This window comes from Pyxicephalus adspersus, chromosome 3 (assembly GCF_032062135.1).
Source record: "Pyxicephalus adspersus chromosome 3, UCB_Pads_2.0, whole genome shotgun sequence".
In the NCBI taxonomy this organism is placed as follows: domain Eukaryota; kingdom Metazoa; phylum Chordata; class Amphibia; order Anura; family Pyxicephalidae; genus Pyxicephalus; species Pyxicephalus adspersus.
Window position 1 is genome coordinate 82,052,910 of NC_092860.1, and position 18,992 is coordinate 82,071,901.

The window sequence follows — 18,992 nt, forward strand, 5'->3', positions numbered from 1 at the left end:
CAGATATCTGATCCTGCGTGTGTGTCCTTTATGCTGGCTGCAGCGTGTGTGTCTTTGATGCTGGCTGCAGGGTGTGTCTATTCCTGAGCCAAACTGAAAGTAAAAAGCCTGCACTGAACAAGGAAGCAAGCTGCTGATCCCTGCCCTAACGGAGATCCCTGCACTTAATTACGGGTAAGTGATCAGAAGGGGACAATCATTTCATAGTGATCAGAAGGGGACAATCATTTCATAGTGATCAGAAGGGGACAATCATTGCATAGAGTGATCTGAAGGGGACAGTCAATGGCATAGAGTGATCAGAAGGGGATAATCAATGGCATAGAGTGATCAGAAGGGGACAATCAATGGCATAGAGTGATCAGAAGGGGACAATCAATGGAACATGAGTGATCATTAGTGACTTTCAACAATAAATGTGTACTGTAGTCTTCTTCATGGAAAAATAAGACATCCCCTGAAAATAAGACCTAGTGTGTTTTTGGGAGCCAAAAAAATATAAGACAGTGTCTTATTTTCGGGGAAACACGGTATAATCCCCTACATTTAAAGCAGATCGGACAGTTGGCTTCCCCTCTATTGTACAATATATATGCAGGAACTGAACTGCAGTAACTACAGAAGTTTATCCTAGTAGACTAGTGTTGGGAGTTCAACTTTAAGCAAATCAAAAGAATTTTCCCATGAGCACAAAAAGGTCCTTTTTTAATGCACACAAATCATTTCCCAAAGACTTAAAGTGAATTTCTAATCGTTAATGGGAATAGGGTCACTGTGTGGGAGGAATAATCTGTTGTCCAGAATGCATCAGATTTGGAATATATATATATATATATATATATATATATATATATATATATATATATACACACACACACACACACACACACAAGCAATCATTCACTAAATCTCATCATCTCATTCACTGTGGTGTAGCGGCTCTAGCTGCTTTTGGTGATTGATTCCTCAAGGCTTGGCAACACTTTTAAATTAAAAGAAAGCTGTTCCATAGTGGCATGATGAAGTATAGTATAACTAGTCCCAAATTGCTGTGAAGCATTTTACTACAGAGACAATCATCTCATCAACTCAGGCTCAGAATAATTCACTGCTGCTGGCTACTTCTTGTCAATACTTCTGTTTGAACAAAAATACTGACCATCAAGCTAAGTTCTCAATTAATCCCCCGGTCTGGTTCTAAAAATATGCACTAAAACAGATGACAATTGTCCAAGCATAAAAAATCAAATGTCTAGAGATACAAATGGTGAAAAAATACAGATCCATTCTAAAAAAAACATAATTCCATTTTCAAAAATTGGAATATTTAAAAGCACCCTTAAAATAGGAATTAAAGATCAACAGGCAGACAATCATTTACAAATCGTCTGCTAAATAATATCTAGCTGAACAAAAGAGAGCAGCAGTGTGGGGCCTAGTTAAAAATTTTTGCACCCTAGTTTCACACCACTTTCACTTTATAGTCATGTGTAAAGCATCTGTAATTTGAATAAAAAAAGAAGCAACAGGTGGACTTTGCAATGATGTCTGCCAAAATTTTTGAAGTGTATTTTCTCTTCTTAACAAAAGTAGAAAACCAGTATTTTACAGCTCATTATGACATGTTGTGATGAAGCATATTGTACAGCATTTAATTACAGCATGTTTTACGTTCACACAGCACACACCAACGGAACCTGCTGGTGTAATATAGGCCTATAGGAAACAACCTGTCGTTGTGTTAGGCCTGCATTTAGCTACACAACCAACATAAGTCAGTCCAAAAGAAACATTAGGAAAAGGATTGGCTTAGATACAAGATGCCTGACTTTTTTATTTTGACAAGATGTAAAAAAATAACCTACTTCTGCTAACTGTTAATTTAATGAATATACAGGTTGACTATCAAAAATCCGGCAACCTCCGGACCTAAGGAGTGTCGGATTTTAGAAAATTCCAGATTTTTTTTATATATATATATATATATATATATATATATATATATATATATATATATATATATATATATATATATATATATATATACTTTCTTTCACACACAGGCCAGCCTTCCTCCCGCCGCACCGCGGATATCTGGCACAGTTCCAGGGAGCAGGGACGTCTCAACGTGTATTTAGTTTAGCAAGCGTTTCTGCAGAACAGCGCCAAAACAAAAATGGCCAAACAGTGTACTGCAGTCTCTGTATTCAATATGCAATTGGAAAATTATGCCGGGAAACTTAAGGATTATCGAAGGACGGATTTTCGATTGTCAACCTGTATTTGATTTTCTTTAGTGTTTTACATCCATCAGAAGCTAAAACATACTATTGCAGTGATCAACCCAGAATATTTTTTTAAGCTGGGTAGGAAGAAATTATAGGAGAATGGAAGCCCCTGAATTGTGACCCAACTCATCAGTAACCACCAAAAACAGCCAGGTGGTTGCTGAAAAGTGCCGGGTGGTGCCCCCAGCTAAAAGGGGCTGGGGAGAACACTGCTATTGGCTAGAGTTGCTCTTGAAATACAGTTTAATTGGTATATAGATGTTGTAAGAGTGGCTACTTACCAGCATTGGTATTTGATCCTTGCAGCAAAACTGTTAGAGTTTCCATCACCACCAGTGCCAACTGCCTTTGGTCCTCTGATGACTGTAATACAGTTGTACACCCTTGGGAAAAACAGGCACATTTTAGGTTGTGGCATATAATATAAAATGCGTAAAATATGATACAAAGTAAACCATCTTGACACTACTTCATACTTTCTGCCTAAATATTTGTTTTTACTTAAAAAGTAGACTCCAATCTAAACCAAAAACAAAGTCCTAAATTAAAACTTCAACCAGTAGCAACAAGATAAACAAATATTATAGCATGTAAGGATTAAATAAAACGCATTTTTTGCTGAAAATTAACATTCAATCCATAGCCCTAGGCCCAAAGTACTTCTTTAAAACAAGATGTCTTCATTCTGAGACTGTGCAATATTGAACCCACTTCCAGTGAGCCCAGGATGTCCTGGACCCATTCTAGCCTATAAACCTAGGGAACTAGCTTATAGTAAGTTAGCTACAGTGGTTTACATAGGACTCCAATTTAAGTATACTTATTAGAAGATAGAGACTGCCACTTGTGAGCTACCAAAATGTTAGTTGCTTTGTTATCATTCTTACCATTTATCTTTTTGAATTGATATAGTTTTTATTATTTTTACTAATGTCATGTAATCATGGTGCATGTTTTCAGGATTTGGGGGGAACTGAAGTAACCAAAGGAAACCCATGCAAACATAAGAGAACAGGCAAACTCCTTATTTATAGTGTCCTGGCTGGGATTCGAACCTGGGACCCAGCAATGTGTAGGAGTGCTACCCACTTAGCCAACTGTGTCCCCTGACCTACTTGCTTTAATACTTGAATCACTGGCCCAAAACAATGTTGAACATATAGACTTTTGACTTATGTCTTTGATTGTAATTGAATTTTAAAATGATTGGAGATATATAATTGGAAGCTAAATGCAAATCTACTAAAATGTTAGAAATCCTATTGTTAGGATTGGCCAGTACAGTGAACTTGAGACACTGAATGTAAACCAACAGCAGAACTGTGGCCACACCTTTTAAGGAGGTAAAGGGAAGATAAAGGTCTGTTAAAGGTCTGAATTTTATTTTAAAGGTCTGAAAACTATTATAGTTTTTGTTGTGATCTCTGAGGAGCTATGAAAATGAATAACTTCACATTAACAACAGCCAATGAGGTCAGTGATAGCATGTTTTAAAACTCTTTACTGTGTGTTAATATGTAAATAATTTACAATCCATTACTGGTGGTAAAAGGTGTAACAAAACAGACTAAATGAAAAAAACAACTGCATTTTAAGTAAAAGAAAAGAATCTATATGTTCCTACCTTGATCGATATAGGCTTGGGCTGGGTCTTTGAGTACAGCAGCATATTTGTGCAGAAGGTTGACCATTACCTCCAGAAGTCCCACCTCTTTGAAAACATCTTTAAAGATGTGATGGTGACGTATAAATTTAAGAAGAGTCTTAGTAGCTATGATACTGCAGGAGAATGAAGTGTTTGACTTCAAAAGAATGCTGACGCTGATCAGTTCTTTGCAAGGAATATAGTTCAAGCTGAAAACCAAAAATTCGAGCATTTCAAAGTATTTCACTTGCACATCAGGCAACTTGGTAATCTTCTCTGCAAACTGTGAAAGTGTATGCTGAGGCTCCAGGATAAAGTAATTGGCATTGTCCGACATATAAATATTGGTGATGGCATCCAGGATAATTTGTGCAAGGTAACAGGTTTTTGCTTTAAGAAATGCATTTTGTAGAACTGAGAAGGCTGGGACGTTCCTCACACTTAAACCTGAAACCAGACAAGTATTAGTATTTTTAAAAACATGAAAGTCTGCACTACCTCATACAAAGATATTCATCGGGGACACACAGGTCACACATGTTTAAGTCAATTGTATCTTTCCTTCTTGTTTTTGTCTTCCTTGTGGTCCTGATTTATTAAAGCTCTCCAAGGCTGGAAAGGATACAGTTACAACAGTTATCCTGGGTGATCCAGCAAACCTGGAACAAACAGACCTGGTCCAAGATTAAAAACATTTGCTAGCAAATAGAAATCCATCAACCCAGCTTCACTGATTAAAGTGTATCCTCCCCAGCCTTGGAGAGCTTTATTAAACATGCCCTGTAATTAGTTTTGTACTTATGACAATCTAATCCTCTACTGCTTCCCAAATTGGTAATGAGGTCTACCAACTTTTTAAGTGAACTCTACATCTTACTTTTTTTCAGATTTTTAAATATGCTACTTTAGCATACAAAGAAATACTGGTAATTATTAAATACAAAGTCTAAATGCAGAAACCAGCAGAAACTGGATGACTGCCAATGCAGAACAAAACCACCAAAGATGTAAGGAAATTTATATGAACATTATCCTATGCAGTACAGCTTTGCCTCCTCACAAACACCTCTCTAATAGAACTTTTATCCATTATTGAATTGGCACAGGGTTGCCATGTAGCTCAAAGCTATTTTCGTAGTACAGAATGTAAGGCTGTTACAATTGGGAGAAAATGTAAATGTAACACGAATGGCAAGTGACTTACCTTTTCCAGCAGGCTGCGGGACAGAAAAGCCTGGCAATAAAAAAGGTGCCCCTGTAGTTAAACCAGCTGGTTTCAGTTCACTGACACCATATGTTGTTAAAGAAGTAATTAGGTTAACCAAGTCCTTCAGTGCGTCTTTGGATTCATTCTCCTTAGCTTGTTCTAGCCTACAGGAATGACAACATTACATTTTTCTTTGGTGCTGCATGCAATTCTATCTAAATATAGATCATAATATTACTGATCAGCAAGGAAAGGCATATGGCAGCTATGGAAAATATACATACACATTTATATTCATACTTTTTCAGTCTATACAAACATGTTCAAATGTCTGTGCAAATGATATTTTAAAATCACATTTGGGTTAAAAAGGTATGTGGTTTAAAAAGCAACTATGTAAGTAACACAATCACAATTTTTAGGAGAGAGATGACAATGTGTTTACTTTGGTTTGCTCCTTCTTGTCACAGTGATAGCTAAATCCCTAATCCCTAAAATAGTTAAAATCTTGCCTATTCTAGCAAAAAATGGCAATAGATCAATGCGGTAAGCAGCAATTAGGTCTTAACCAGGGAGGCATGTAGATTATTTTCATAGAACACAGCGATTTCTCCCCACCAAACCCTACATCACTACTGAGTGCAGAACGAGGCCGGGGATTAGCATTCCCGGCATGGTTTCCAAAGGTACTACAATAAACAGTTACTTTTCACATGATAGGTCTTTGGCTGCAAGGGCAGTGGGTAAGTATTTGTTTGCTTCTTTGCAAGGAAAACTATTATGGCATTTGTACTTTAGTAACAATTTGTTGCAGATTGAATTCGATTCACGTAGGTTGTTAGACTGATAAATGTCTTTTTACAGCCAGGTAATCATACTGGTAAAACGCTGATATTTCTCAGCCATGGCTTCCCATTGTCCAGGGTACATACATAACTGTTCACCGTTCCCCTTGACTTGTTTGCTTTAGTGTCTAAGGCATCAGACACCTGTGTGATAAGCACCTTTTGTCAAAATATAATTGCTATTGCAGCCTGGTTACCGCAGTGTTCTGATAAAACTCAACATTGGGAACAACTAAAAGCATTCATTTTCCAAACTACACCGACATTCATCAGTGCTTTAAAACCAGCGGATGTCTGGATCTACATGGGGGATAGAAAACAATCAACATTTGCACTCAGTAGCTGCTTATAATTAATGGAATAATATTAGCTGCAGTTTCATTGTCCAATCACTTTGAGGTCTAAACAAACATTATAAACGGCTTAAAAAAAAAATATTTTATTACATTTGAAAACAAAAACGGAGTATTGCACATTTTAAGGTGTCTATTAATAAAGCAGTGAATCTGACTTTCAAACATTCTCTGGTAGTGAATCAATTACTGTCATTTAAAACATGAACCTTGAAGATTTACCTGAACTTTGCTGAATGTCTGATTTAATGCTTGATAAATAGATACTCACAAATGTCTTTAGTTTACTATTAGTTCTTTAGTAGACTGACTTTAAAAAATAAAAGCTGGAAAACAAACTTTAGAAATATACTTATACTTTCACCTTTTTGTTCTATAGGGTCACTTTTAGGATAAATAAGGCCTGTCAGAGGTTTTTTGTCCACAAAATTGGTTACCTATATGCAGCAAAAATGCATGTTGCTATAAATACATACATACAGATTCAAACTTGTTCATTTAGATTACAAGAACTCTAAAAGTAAAAACAAAATTATAATACATAGCATCTATTGAGCTCATAATTGCGTTGGTACCATTTGTATTGCTTTTTTCATGCTTTTTCTCCTGTATTCTCACTTGGGTGAGAACACAGGTAAATGAGATTAAACGGACTGGCAAGTCCTTTGAAAAGTTTATTAATTGAGGAAGAATTACCATGTTGGAGAGAGCAGGTCTATCCCTAACTTAGGCCAGAAAACCACAGAAATTCCTAACAGGAATGTTATGTATTTCTAGCTCTTTTATCCTGTCATCAAGAAATTTCAGTTATTCCCAAATCCTAGGCCAATGTTCCTTAAGCCCCGATGGGGGAGGCCTGGTTCCTCTCGAGAAAAAAAAAAAGTTGGCTTTCTCCAATCAGAAACACTTTAAAGAGTTACCAAGCAGTTAAACCTATTTTACTGGGTTCTTCTAACCCTAACCCTAGCCCAATATTATATCATCTGTTGAATGCCTTCCCTATGCTAATTAAAGAGGGGCAAGGCTAGGACCTTAACTAGGTATCTGCCCATCACATTTTCAACACAGATCCAACAAAGTAAAATGACCTATGCACACACAAATCTTACCCAAACCTTTACTGGTCCAGCACTACCACTTACCGACCAACCATTTATTTTCATAAAAAATAACACACTTCTGTCCTAGGGAGACTATGAAAACTGTGGAGGGAACAATGGTTGTCACTCTGGAACTTTAATCGCTGGAATTTTACACATGACTGCTTTTGTTCATCTCCATTGCATGGGGTGGGGTAATTAGTATCATAAAGGAAGATATTACTACCACTACAGGGACTGATGAAGCCACTGCATTTGAGGCAGACTTTGAAAGTATTTTGTACTTGCTTAAAAAATGTTCTTGGAATGAAAAATGAATGAATGTAGCTACCACATCTAAGGACAGGTAAACTGCAAAACAATACATTGTTATTCCAGGACCTAGTTATATTTTTAAGATCCTGAAATGTTTACATTTACATCCATAAACAATTTTTGTAGCTTTTTTATATTTACAATCCAATTTATAATTTAGGTTTATTGGCCCATTACCATGTTTTATAACCTAGTAAGTGTACAAGTGTACGGCCGATAGATAAATAATCAGTTATTTAGAGTTCACCTCAGCAGCAGGTCAGAGAGGAAGACATATCCTTGGCATGTCCTGAAGTCATCCAGCAATGTTTGAGATACATCGCTGGAGTCTTTGAGAAAACAGGAAAGACCAGCAAACATCTCCACGATTTCCAGTGGTGACAGATCATTTGACTGCTGCATGTTCTGCACACATGTGGCCAGGCATTCTTTCTCTGCAAGACAAAAAGCAAGAAACATGGAAAAAACACTTAACATTTGACACCATGATGACACACCGTAGAAGTACATTTTTTTTTCAGTAACTCAATGTACTGAGTAGCCAGAATGTGTTTTCCTTTGAGGAATGACTCAGTCACTCCAGTATGGAAAAATCAGTGTCAAGGAAAAGGAATTGATGAGGCTATTATTTCTCAGACATCAAAACCTTAGTGATGTGCAGGTATTATTTTCCTGCAAATAAAAAAGCATAAAGCAAAATGTTTATACTATTCAATAAGCATATATGTAAAGCTTAAAGCAAATAAAAAATTAAAAATAAGGTCTGCCTTTAAATCTTTATTTCTGACCTTTGATATACTTAGGATGACTGACATAGCAAGCCTTGGGTTTCATTTTTGACTCTGGAGAACAAAAAACAGCTCTCTTCCTGCTATGAGCTACACATTTTTTTTCTGTAGCATACCTATATTTATACACACATTCCTTCACTATAGCGGATTTGTGCAGTTTTTGTGCCTTTTGTACGATGATTGTAATTTTGCATTAATTTCATGTAATATTACACAAGTAGTATGAAATACCTTATGAAAGGCAGAAAACCTGAATCAATGATCTTCTCAAATCAAGAACTTATAATCATTTTAAAAATCAGCAGCATAGTAGCTCTACAAATGCATCTAAATTATTTTACTAGTCCCTATCTCTAGAGAAATTGTCAGGTTATCCAAAATATCTAATATCCCCCAACCCTTGATGAGGATTTACTTTTACTTCCTGTCTTGAAAATACAACATAAAGTAAGCAAAATCTTCAAAACACAACACAAACAGCACACTAGGACACAAAAAAAACGAAACACATACAACCGACAGGGGTTCCCTACTTGAGCTTCCAATTTCACTGCTCTGTACAAAATAGTTTTGGCTCCAAGAAGCTAAATATTGCAGAGATCAAAAATCTTTGATTTCATTGTTCTCGGGGAAAAAAAATACTGTATTTACAGAACAATGTTCCTAAGGCTACAAATTGATGTACATTTGATCCACTGGCTGCTAACAAGTAAACTGTTAAGACAACTCTGTGAAGACTTCCAGAGCACACACCGACAATACTTGGTCATTCTAGAGGAACAACTGTACCTTAGGGTTTATGTCACTTGTGGACAAGAATAACGTGAAGAGGGAATTGGCACCATACCTAGGCGTTGCCGTTAGACTTCCTGGAGTTCTTATTAGCCCAATTTAATAAACAGGATTTAACATTATTATGATTGGCTGCCTCACTGAATAATAGGAATGCAAAGAAGACAGGATGGAAGAGGCAAGCTTCAGCACCGTCAGGAATTGTCAAAACGTGCATGTCAATATGTCCCAGGGTTATAGTGAAAAAGGTGATACAGAATGCTGCAGGTATGCACAGACTCTAAATGTCTCTCAGCAACTTCTGGTGTTCTTTAAATGTTGCTACTTACCATGTATATATTTCACCACATTTAGGCTAAGCCCATGTCGTGAAATGGTCATTAAAACTTCTCCAGCACTTTTTCTCCAGGGAAGGTTGTATGGAGGGCACCAGGATGTTATTGCACTAAAGAGGAGTTGAAGGTCATCTTTCTGAGCCAGCTCCTCTGCTGGAGATATAAAGTTGCACAGCTTCACCAAAATCTGAAAAAAAGGATGGGAGCAATTAAAGAACATAGATGACTTGCATGAATATTCAATAGAAATAACTCAATATTTACAAGTATCCACAATGGCTCACAGTGCCATTGACACACAGTAAAAGTGACAATGTCACCTACCAACAGGGATCCTAGAAAGCCTTCCATCAAACTATCACATTATGTCAAACATTTCGGTACATAAATCCAATAAACCTCCTAAATACCATTTTTCCCTCTCTCACTCTCATTGTTCTATTAGTGTTCTTTTATTGGATTAAAGCAAGGTAGCTTTCATGAGCTTTTTATCCGGGAGATGTTGTAATTCTGTGAGCCAAAAACAGATTTTTTTTATCTAAAAGAAAGGGTTGTGAAAAACTAAACTGCAAGATGATTACGAAAGACCCATGAGTAATAAAAAATAGACACAGGATAACATTGTGTTATTGCACACTCACATATCAGATAAAATTAAAAATAAAATTGCCTAATTAAAATATAATGTTGTGTTATTTTCCTAATGTGTTATAAACCTTTGGGCTAGACAGGATTGTTGTTTTAAGTGAAATTTCCCTGTTATTACAAGTAAGAGACGAGCATGTTGGAGAAACAGTGACACCAATTTTAATGAAGATGAAGTTTTTAAAATAAGGCTGAAAAGTCTCATTTAGACGAAGAATAGTCATTGAGGCAGATGGCTTATCAAATATTCTATTAGGAAATTGCAGTGGGGATATTAAACAGATCGATAAGTGCAGACGCCAGATGGAAATAACTATTGCAAAGGCAGCAGTATGCGTAATGATTTCTGATGTAGACTCAGTTTAAGTGTTTACTCCAACTCAACCAAAACCATTGGATTCCTGGTATTCCAAATGCAAGTGCTGTTAAGACAAATCATTTTATTGCTACACACCAGCATGTTCACAATAATAGTTTAACCTCTACAGGCCTGCAGCAAGTTCCACATGTAATTCAGCCAACTGTTATCTTAGGAACAATTGAAGATCTGGTGTTCCTGTGACCCTTGCAACCAGTATTGGGTATACAACTGAACTCCACCCTTAATAGGGTGAAGAAGTCAAACAGTGGATTTTAGTTACCAACATCTCTGAATATTTAGTCTACATCTCTGAATATTTGCCTCTTCAGATCCTATTTTCTATTTACATAGGTTTATGTGGTTTTTAAAAAGATACAGGTATACAGGATTCTAGACGAAGCAGATAGGGCCTGATTTATTAAAGCTCTCCTAGACTGGAGAAGATAGGCTATATTGGAAGAACCTGGGTGGATCCAGCAAACCTGCAATAGATTTCATAACATCATTTGCCATATGACGAAAATGTTTTCAATCCTGGACTAGATCCATTTCAGGTATGCTGGAGCGCCCAGGATTGGAGCTTTGATAATTCAGGCCCATAGTATATAGAAAAATATACATTAAATAAAGATAGATGCATTTAGGCTCTGTGTGGCTAATTTATCTTCTCTGTACAATTTCTGAAGTAATATACACACAGAAAACTCACGGATGGCACAATTACACTATAACAATATTGATATATGTCAAGATATTGTTTGTAGAGATGGGCAAAATTTAGAGATTTGTTATGAGTGCAACAATTGTGTTGTGAGAGTGTGAGAGTTGTGAGAGTGCAAAATGTGGTTTCAACCTAGGGAGGCAATATTGGAGTAGATTTCTATCTTAAACATGCTCTTGTGCTAGAAAATTCTTATAGCTTCTTGTCAGCTCAGAAACTCATTGGCTACCTCTAATGCTTCTTTCTCTTATACTTTAGCTGTAGTTGACAAACTACAGGAGGGAAGTTCAGGTGAAATTTAGAAACAAACAGCTTACATTACATATATTTAACAATGCATCAATGGTTACAGAGCTGAATTCATCTGTGCCTTTCAATTCTGCTTAGGGTTTAGTATAAAGATAATTCAAGTGATTAAAAAGCTTATTTAGCAATGATTTGCTAAATAGATTGAGATGTATGAAATAGTATTATTAGACAAATTTCCAAAGCAGTGGCTTGCTCCATGGGCATTTTTCCTAATCTTTGTGCAATAATTGCTACTAATTTTGCCACTTTATAAACTAAGTAAATTGGTATTATGCCTGACTTCCTGCCAGCCCAGTATCCAACCTATGCAACCTTTTATGAATTAGAAACTCTGCAACACTTTGTGCTACAATATACCACCATACATATAATGAACTGATCATACAAATGTCTCTGCCCTGCTGACAAATGCCATAGTCATAGAGTCATAGATCTAGGTATCTTGGCTCTGTAGAAAAAGCCCATAGCATTATATACTTGCCTTTCACTTGCCCCCCTAGAGTCACAGCACACTATGCCAGTGCCAGCATAAAACACTGTAATTTCAGTATTCTTTTGCCATTCCACAGTCAAAAAAATCACATTAGTTAAAGACCTTCCTTCCTTATATTTAATTTAACATCTAATAGAAATATGACAAGTTATATTTTTATTTCTAGCAAAATCTGAAAGCGGTCCACAAATTCAGACTGACAAGTCAAATTTATGGATGTAATGCAATAGTGTTATAATTTGATGAGTGGTTTAGAGACTATTCTTTGGGTTATTTATGGATTTGCTTCCTGGAGTTTGCAGACATATCTAGAAATCTCAAAGAAATGGATGGAATAAATCAAGTGTTGATGATGAATGGTTATGGTATGGCTCCAAAAAGGAGGCATAATTCACTAACATTATAGGACATAGGAGAGTACATACTGCTATACAGCCATTTCCATTGAACTATGACTATGCCAGCACAATACAGAAATCTCCTCCACACATGATAATGCAGGAACTGGCGTCCATGTACATCCATTATAAGAAAACTGTAATAGCTTTGGGTCAATTTCAGGTAAATAACCTAAGACTTCAAAATTTCACCATTTTGCTGACTTAAAAGTACTTAAAACCATAAGCTTTGTCTGTTTTTAACAAGAGCTCAATTCAAAGTACAGTTTTTTTTGTTTTTTTTTTTACCCCCCTGCCTTACCCCATGGAGCTGTTAACCCAGGCAGAAACCTGGTGAGATGAAGAATATATGAGGGGACTCAGCAGAGTTTTGGGGGAGAAAACCTCATAATATTAGGCAATTACTAGGTCTCCCAGGAGATTTGACATCGACGCCTCTCAAGTCTTGCTCCCCCTCTGCCAGGGGCTACTTAGCCTTATTTTCAAACCTTTCTTAGTAGTGGGTTACTATCCTTCTGTCATATGAAGAATCTCCATTTATTCATGCTAGAAACTAGCAGATATACTTTGGTATAAGAGCCCAGCAGTGAAACTTTTGCAGTGGCAACTGGCATCTGCCTTGTGGAGCACACAGTAAAGATCATGGAGGAGGAAAACTGATCATTTTAGGACTGGTTGTCCTTTAGCACATGGAAAGCAGTAATACACACTTGGATAGTGCACTCAGAATGGCTTACCTGCACAAAGACTTTCTGGAGCAAAGCTCTGCGTTCAGTCAAGGGCAGCTCATTGTCTGCTCCTCCGGGTACCTCAGGCACATGTGGGAGGTCAAAAAACAGGTACAGGCATTTAATCAGGGTGGAAGGCACCGACATTGTTGTCATGCAGTCCACAGTTTTCTGGAAAAAAGAAATATAGAAAAAACAACAGAGAAATAAAATTATTTTATGCATTTCCTTCTAACGGTAGATGTGAGTGGAAAAATAATTATACATCGATTTCCTTTAGAGTAAATGGTCTGGGAATTTAGTGTCCACTTACTGTGTAGCCTATATAAGCTACTAAAAAATTCAATCACAACTAAATCAATACACACAGTATATGTGAAATCAGTAATTCTACGAGACTGTAGGACATATTGGTACATTTATTATTGAGGACATACTGCAAAGGTACTTTTATTTACAGTACATCAAAGCACAAATGAATTGGTAAGATATACCCTACTTACTGCATCACACACCTACTGTGTGAGCTATAAGACACTCACACACACACACACAGAGCTTTGGATCCCTCATCATGTGGAATAAGTCAGCCTTCTCCAAATGCAGAAATACATTTGTTCTATTCTGCCAGCTAAACAAAGCAGTAAAGGAATGTCGAGAATGTACTGCTGAAGTGGAAATAAAAAAGGCAAACCCTGTGTGGGCACAGTGCAAGTTTGCTTCAATCTGCAGTAAAGCTGTGCACATACATAGTAATGCAGTAATTTATAAGGGACTTTATCCTACAATGAATTGCACAAAACATTTGTTAGATGTGGTAATGAGGTCATTAAAAAATTTGATGATGAAATCAATCATTTTGAACATACCTGTCCAGATGATGCCAACAGGTTAATGACCGTCAAAAGCATCCAGCCTCTGCTGGTCTCTTCACTCTGGTTGATCTCTAGAAACTGGACAATGGCTCGACTAGCAGCCTCTGCAGTAAAGGATAAAAAGTGGATAAAGGGTCTGTCTCCTTATGGGGATAATTTCTCCTCACTTGTGTGTGAAGGTTCTGAATTATCCAGTTTCATTATAAATTTTGTAGTAGCTCGTCACATTCAACTGGACTTTTTCCTGTAATTTTGAAATTGTTTTATTACAGCTCTCCAAGCTTCTTTATCTGAACTGATGAAGCAGTTGGGAGAGCTGCAACATTACAATCACTCCAGCTGAATAAGGACTAGATATTTCTCCTCACTTCGTTTCCTAGTGACATTATAGGAAGTCTTCTAATCCTTGAATTCCAGTATGTATTTTTTTATACTTCACACATACATACACAGTTTAGTAATCAAAAGGATCCAACCTAATCCTGAGGCTTCTGGGACTGAATAAACTCCTGTGCACATAGCAGATGAAGATAGTGGTGCCCACAACAGAACAGGGACAGGTGAGTATTTATGAAACAGTAAAGTTATTTTATTGCAGTAGGGTTATTTCCTATCAATGCAAAGGACCTGCCTGATTGCAATTCATATCTTATGGCAGGATTTTATTTTTTATTTTATTTTTTAAATAATTGGTCTGGTTTTAGGGGCCTTCTTAAAAGAGAAAGCATCTATCACTAATCTTGAAAATCATTACATTATTCCTGTTGGCCAACGGTTCATTTTGTCCCACCTCAATAACTGGCTATCATTTCTTTGCTCTCCAATCCCTACTGCATACAGTCAATGGTTACCTCGCTCTTCAATGACAATGGGCAGCAAGACCAAGACAAGGTAATAAGGTTTGTAATAAAACTCCATATATACACGCTATACCTGTGCTACAAGCAAGCAGTAACTTTTTAAATTACATGGGATAAACCATAGACATGTTTATCTTACCTTCCTCCTAATGTCCCAGCTCTGAAAAATATTCTGCACTTCAGTGGACAGGGAAACATTCATCCACCCCACCGCACCCCCTAGGCAGCGTTGGTTAACCCAGTTTCCTTAACAACCAAGTCTGAAAGTTTTTTATGGGGCAAAGAAGGAGCAGAAAAAGCGCAACGGCCATAATAATAATAATAATAGTAATATTAATGCTAAAAAATAAACAAACCTGTGGACTTATTAGAAGCTCTTCTTCGAATCTCAGTCACCATCAAGCGTGACACTTGTGTCGTAAACTGAAGAAGGTCTGAGAACTTCTCGGTCATTGTGCTAGGAGGTGCATTTCCAAACACCTACAGAAAAAAAAATTGTTATACAAAAAGTAAATACATGGAACTAAAATAGTATAAATGGACCACAAATGTGTGTTTTTTCCCAAAAAAGATTGACATATGATAAAATAAAAACATAAAACAAGACTACTTATTTTCTGCTTGTCACACTGTTAAAATAGGTAAATAAAATCTACACCTAAAGGTCCAGTTGTCACCAGAGCAAGTGTCCCCTTTAAAAGATTTTTACCTCAATTCCCGTTTTGGTGACAGCACAAAATTTTGGACATTACATTACTGCCACTGGGTCTAAAAGATGTCACCGGTACAAAGAAAGTGTGCCTTTTGCTAGAAGGGACATGGACAGCAAAAACAACTAGAGAGCACACGTTAATTCTGAATCTTATATAATAAAAAGCCAAACGTAATTTAGCAGTTCAAAAGCTTTACCTTCCTCAGCAACTGTTACACTGAGTACAGGACTAATTCATTTGGGGAAATCATTGAGGGCTAATCTGCATGATTATTCCAGAAGCTAATTAAATCAGTCCTAAACTGCATAGAAGCTGCTGAAAACATAACTCCTAAGCACGTGCAGGAGTTACATCATCAAATGGCTGTTCAATGGTTGAAAAGGCTGTGCACCCTGAAATCCACTGTGGAGTCAGTGGTGAAGATGGCAGCTTTTGTGGAATGAATTAGTGATGGGTTTGTGGTCCTGTCATCCCTGCAGAGGTAAGTCTGTGCTTTAATATAGTTACAGAATGCTGAAGGCTGGGTTTTCTTTACAGCTTAAGCATACAATGCCAAAAACATCTCTAGTGTGCACTGACACTGAAATTTTAAATTGGGGCATTTAAGGCAGGGGGAAAGGACAGGTCCATGAAGTCCATTTACAGGCCTATAATCTAGTCAAAGTGGGGGTTTGCTTTGGCTAATAGATAACTGAATCATGGCTGTACATTTATTCTTTAGGAGAATGGAACAAAGCATACCAATGGTTGCAAAAACATGCATTTACCCTGTTAAAGACAGGCAGCATCATGTAAAGTTTCTCTTCCTGTTCCTTTTGAGTCATGTGTCGGGCAGGATGACAAAGCTCAGTGAAGAGTCGCCTCAGATGCATTAAACCCAATGCATTGTCCTGTGGGCTGCACTCCTCTTGCCGAGGTCGGCCCATGATTCTCTTCACCATATTCATGGTTGCACTTTTTCAATGCACCGCTCTTACCTTTAAAAAAAAAAAAAAGCGCATTACTTTAAATGTCAAATCACCACACATTTAAATACATTTTAAGACTCAAGACAAGTTACTGTTTCCATCATTTTTCACATCAAAATTACCATAATCCATATATGAGAACTTACAAGAATGAACCAATATTTTTAAAATAAAAAACATATATCAAAATCACTGATCACCTGCAAAAACAATTATTAGCATTCCTTTTGGCTAGGTCTACATGGATATTTTTTAAAAACGCATGTAAACGTTCCTATTGCGTTTATATGCGTTTTTATGCACTTTTATTAGCGTTTTAAAGCTTTCCTTTAAAATCCTGGAAAAAGCATATGCCACGGGTTTCCCGCGTTTTACTGTGTATAATAAGTGCTCAAAAACTCGGAAACCGCGGGAAAACGTCCCATTGAAATCAATGAAAGCGCTTTCCCATGTTTTGGGGCGTTTTCCAGCATTTTAATTTTGTAAACGTTGCAAGTAACGTTTAGGATAAATGTCATAAACGTGCCTCAAGGAAACGTCCTGGTGTAGAATAACCCATTGGAATGAGTGGGAATTTTAAACAAGGGCTTTGAAAGTCTCAGGTTAAACGCTGAGGAAACAGTCTGTGTAGACTGAGCCTTTAACAGACAGACCTTTGTCTGGCTCATCAGTGTATCAATACAGCAGGAGTTTATATAAAACACAGCAAGATCCCTCCACAACCCACTTGTAAACAGCAGCAGGACTCCTATGCCACCATTGTTTGCACTGCTTAGACAACAAAAGCCATCTCTGACCAATATAGTTGATAAAAATTACATAATCATAACACATTTTAGCAGAAGATGATGCTGCAAGGAAAATCTGGTTTGGCATCGTAGAGATTTGGAAAATCAACAAAATGTGCACACTGGTATAAAAATATGGTAAATGGTTTCAGAAATTTGCATTGATATGCCCACACTGGATTTAATATTTAAATTACAGAGAAAGACACAAACAGTGTATTATTACATTATCAGTATCATTATCACAAGCTCATTCAGCAATTCACAGAAATCAAAAGCTTGTAAAAGACAACAATGTATGGTATACAAACATTTTAGCAGCCCAGCTCCCCACTCTGGAACACTGGAGGGTGCGCCTAATACCTGTTATGGCCATTCAGAGGATGTTTCCTCCTGCTGGCTTCTTCACCACTACACAAGAGACAGCAGGAAGAACAAACCTATACAGGGGGGACCATGAATTTAACTTCTCTCACCTAGAAGTTGTGATACCAGAGGTCTGCAATACAACCGTGTTTGGGCAACCAGAAAGGAGAGTGCACATCAATACCAAGCTGGTTTTATTTCACTTCCATTGGGTTATGGTGAAAATAGGAGTAAAAAAAAAAAAAAAAACCCCATGGCCTTTACTGCTCTCGGGTACCTGCCAGGTACCTGGGAGCAGTAAAAGGAATGATATCTGGCCATTACCCAAATTTACCCCAAATCACCTTGACTACCTCTAGATTGTGTCCTTGCAATTTTTTTTTTTATTTTTTTTTTTTATTTCTGTAGTAAGAAGCAGCTTTTTATTACTCCCTGTGACGCCATACTCAAAGGCAGCAGCTTCATGGTCCATTTCTATTTTTCTACATTTGTAAATTGTATTGAGGCTTTTTAGGTTGAACAAGCCATTTAAGTTTCTGAAAAATAATTAAAATTGTTGAATTTATGTGAGTAAAAAAAAAAAAATTTATCGTTGGCTTATTCTTTAAACAATAACAGTACAAAAAGGCAAAGTGCAGTACTCCATAGCAACTGACTTCATCACACTTTAATAAAGTCAGACCGTAATCTGTTGGGTTGCTGTGAAAGCTGAACTTTCTCTATAGCTGTGTTTTATTGAAGCCTGTAAAGGTGTAAAGATTTACATTCCCAATTTTAAGGCTTTGGAATAAACATATTACCCATCTCGCAAAAACAGGCAATAATAAAAGCATTTGTCTTCAGAGTGGAAATGACCTGTCACTATCTTAATGAAATACATTTTAATGATATCTGCCTCTGGCATTTTCAGTGACTAAAGCAATGCCTCTTTATTATATCACAGCCAAGCACATCGGCAGAGAGTAATAAAGTCTAGTAGCGTGTTAGACAAATGGTAAAAGACTAGAACACAGGAAGGTACTGCCCTCAGCCACCATTCTTCTTGTACTTTACAAAAAAAGAACATCCAATTACCAATCCTGACATATCTGGACAT

The 18,992-nt window shown here is 36.9% G+C and overlaps 1 protein-coding gene across 4 annotated transcripts in view; it reads right to left on the reverse strand.

Annotated features, from left to right (window-relative positions):
* WDFY3 (WD repeat and FYVE domain containing 3) overlaps positions 1 to 18,992 on the reverse strand; it is a 136,728-nt gene that overhangs the window by 78,427 nt on the left and 39,309 nt on the right. For all 4 annotated transcript variants that reach the window (XM_072405446.1, XM_072405444.1, XM_072405445.1 and 1 more), the window contains exons 3-11: positions 16,542 to 16,751; positions 15,418 to 15,541; positions 14,196 to 14,305; positions 13,336 to 13,497; positions 9,666 to 9,858; positions 8,001 to 8,187; positions 5,138 to 5,304; positions 3,913 to 4,380; positions 2,570 to 2,671 (exon numbers count right to left, since the gene is read on the reverse strand). In XM_072405446.1, coding sequence (XP_072261547.1) covers positions 2,570 to 2,671; positions 3,913 to 4,380; positions 5,138 to 5,304; positions 8,001 to 8,187; positions 9,666 to 9,858; positions 13,336 to 13,497; positions 14,196 to 14,305; positions 15,418 to 15,541; positions 16,542 to 16,721 — 1,693 coding nt within the window. In that variant the 5' untranslated portion in view covers positions 16,722 to 16,751. The remainder of the gene's footprint in view (positions 1 to 2,569; positions 2,672 to 3,912; positions 4,381 to 5,137; positions 5,305 to 8,000; positions 8,188 to 9,665; positions 9,859 to 13,335; positions 13,498 to 14,195; positions 14,306 to 15,417; positions 15,542 to 16,541; positions 16,752 to 18,992) is intronic.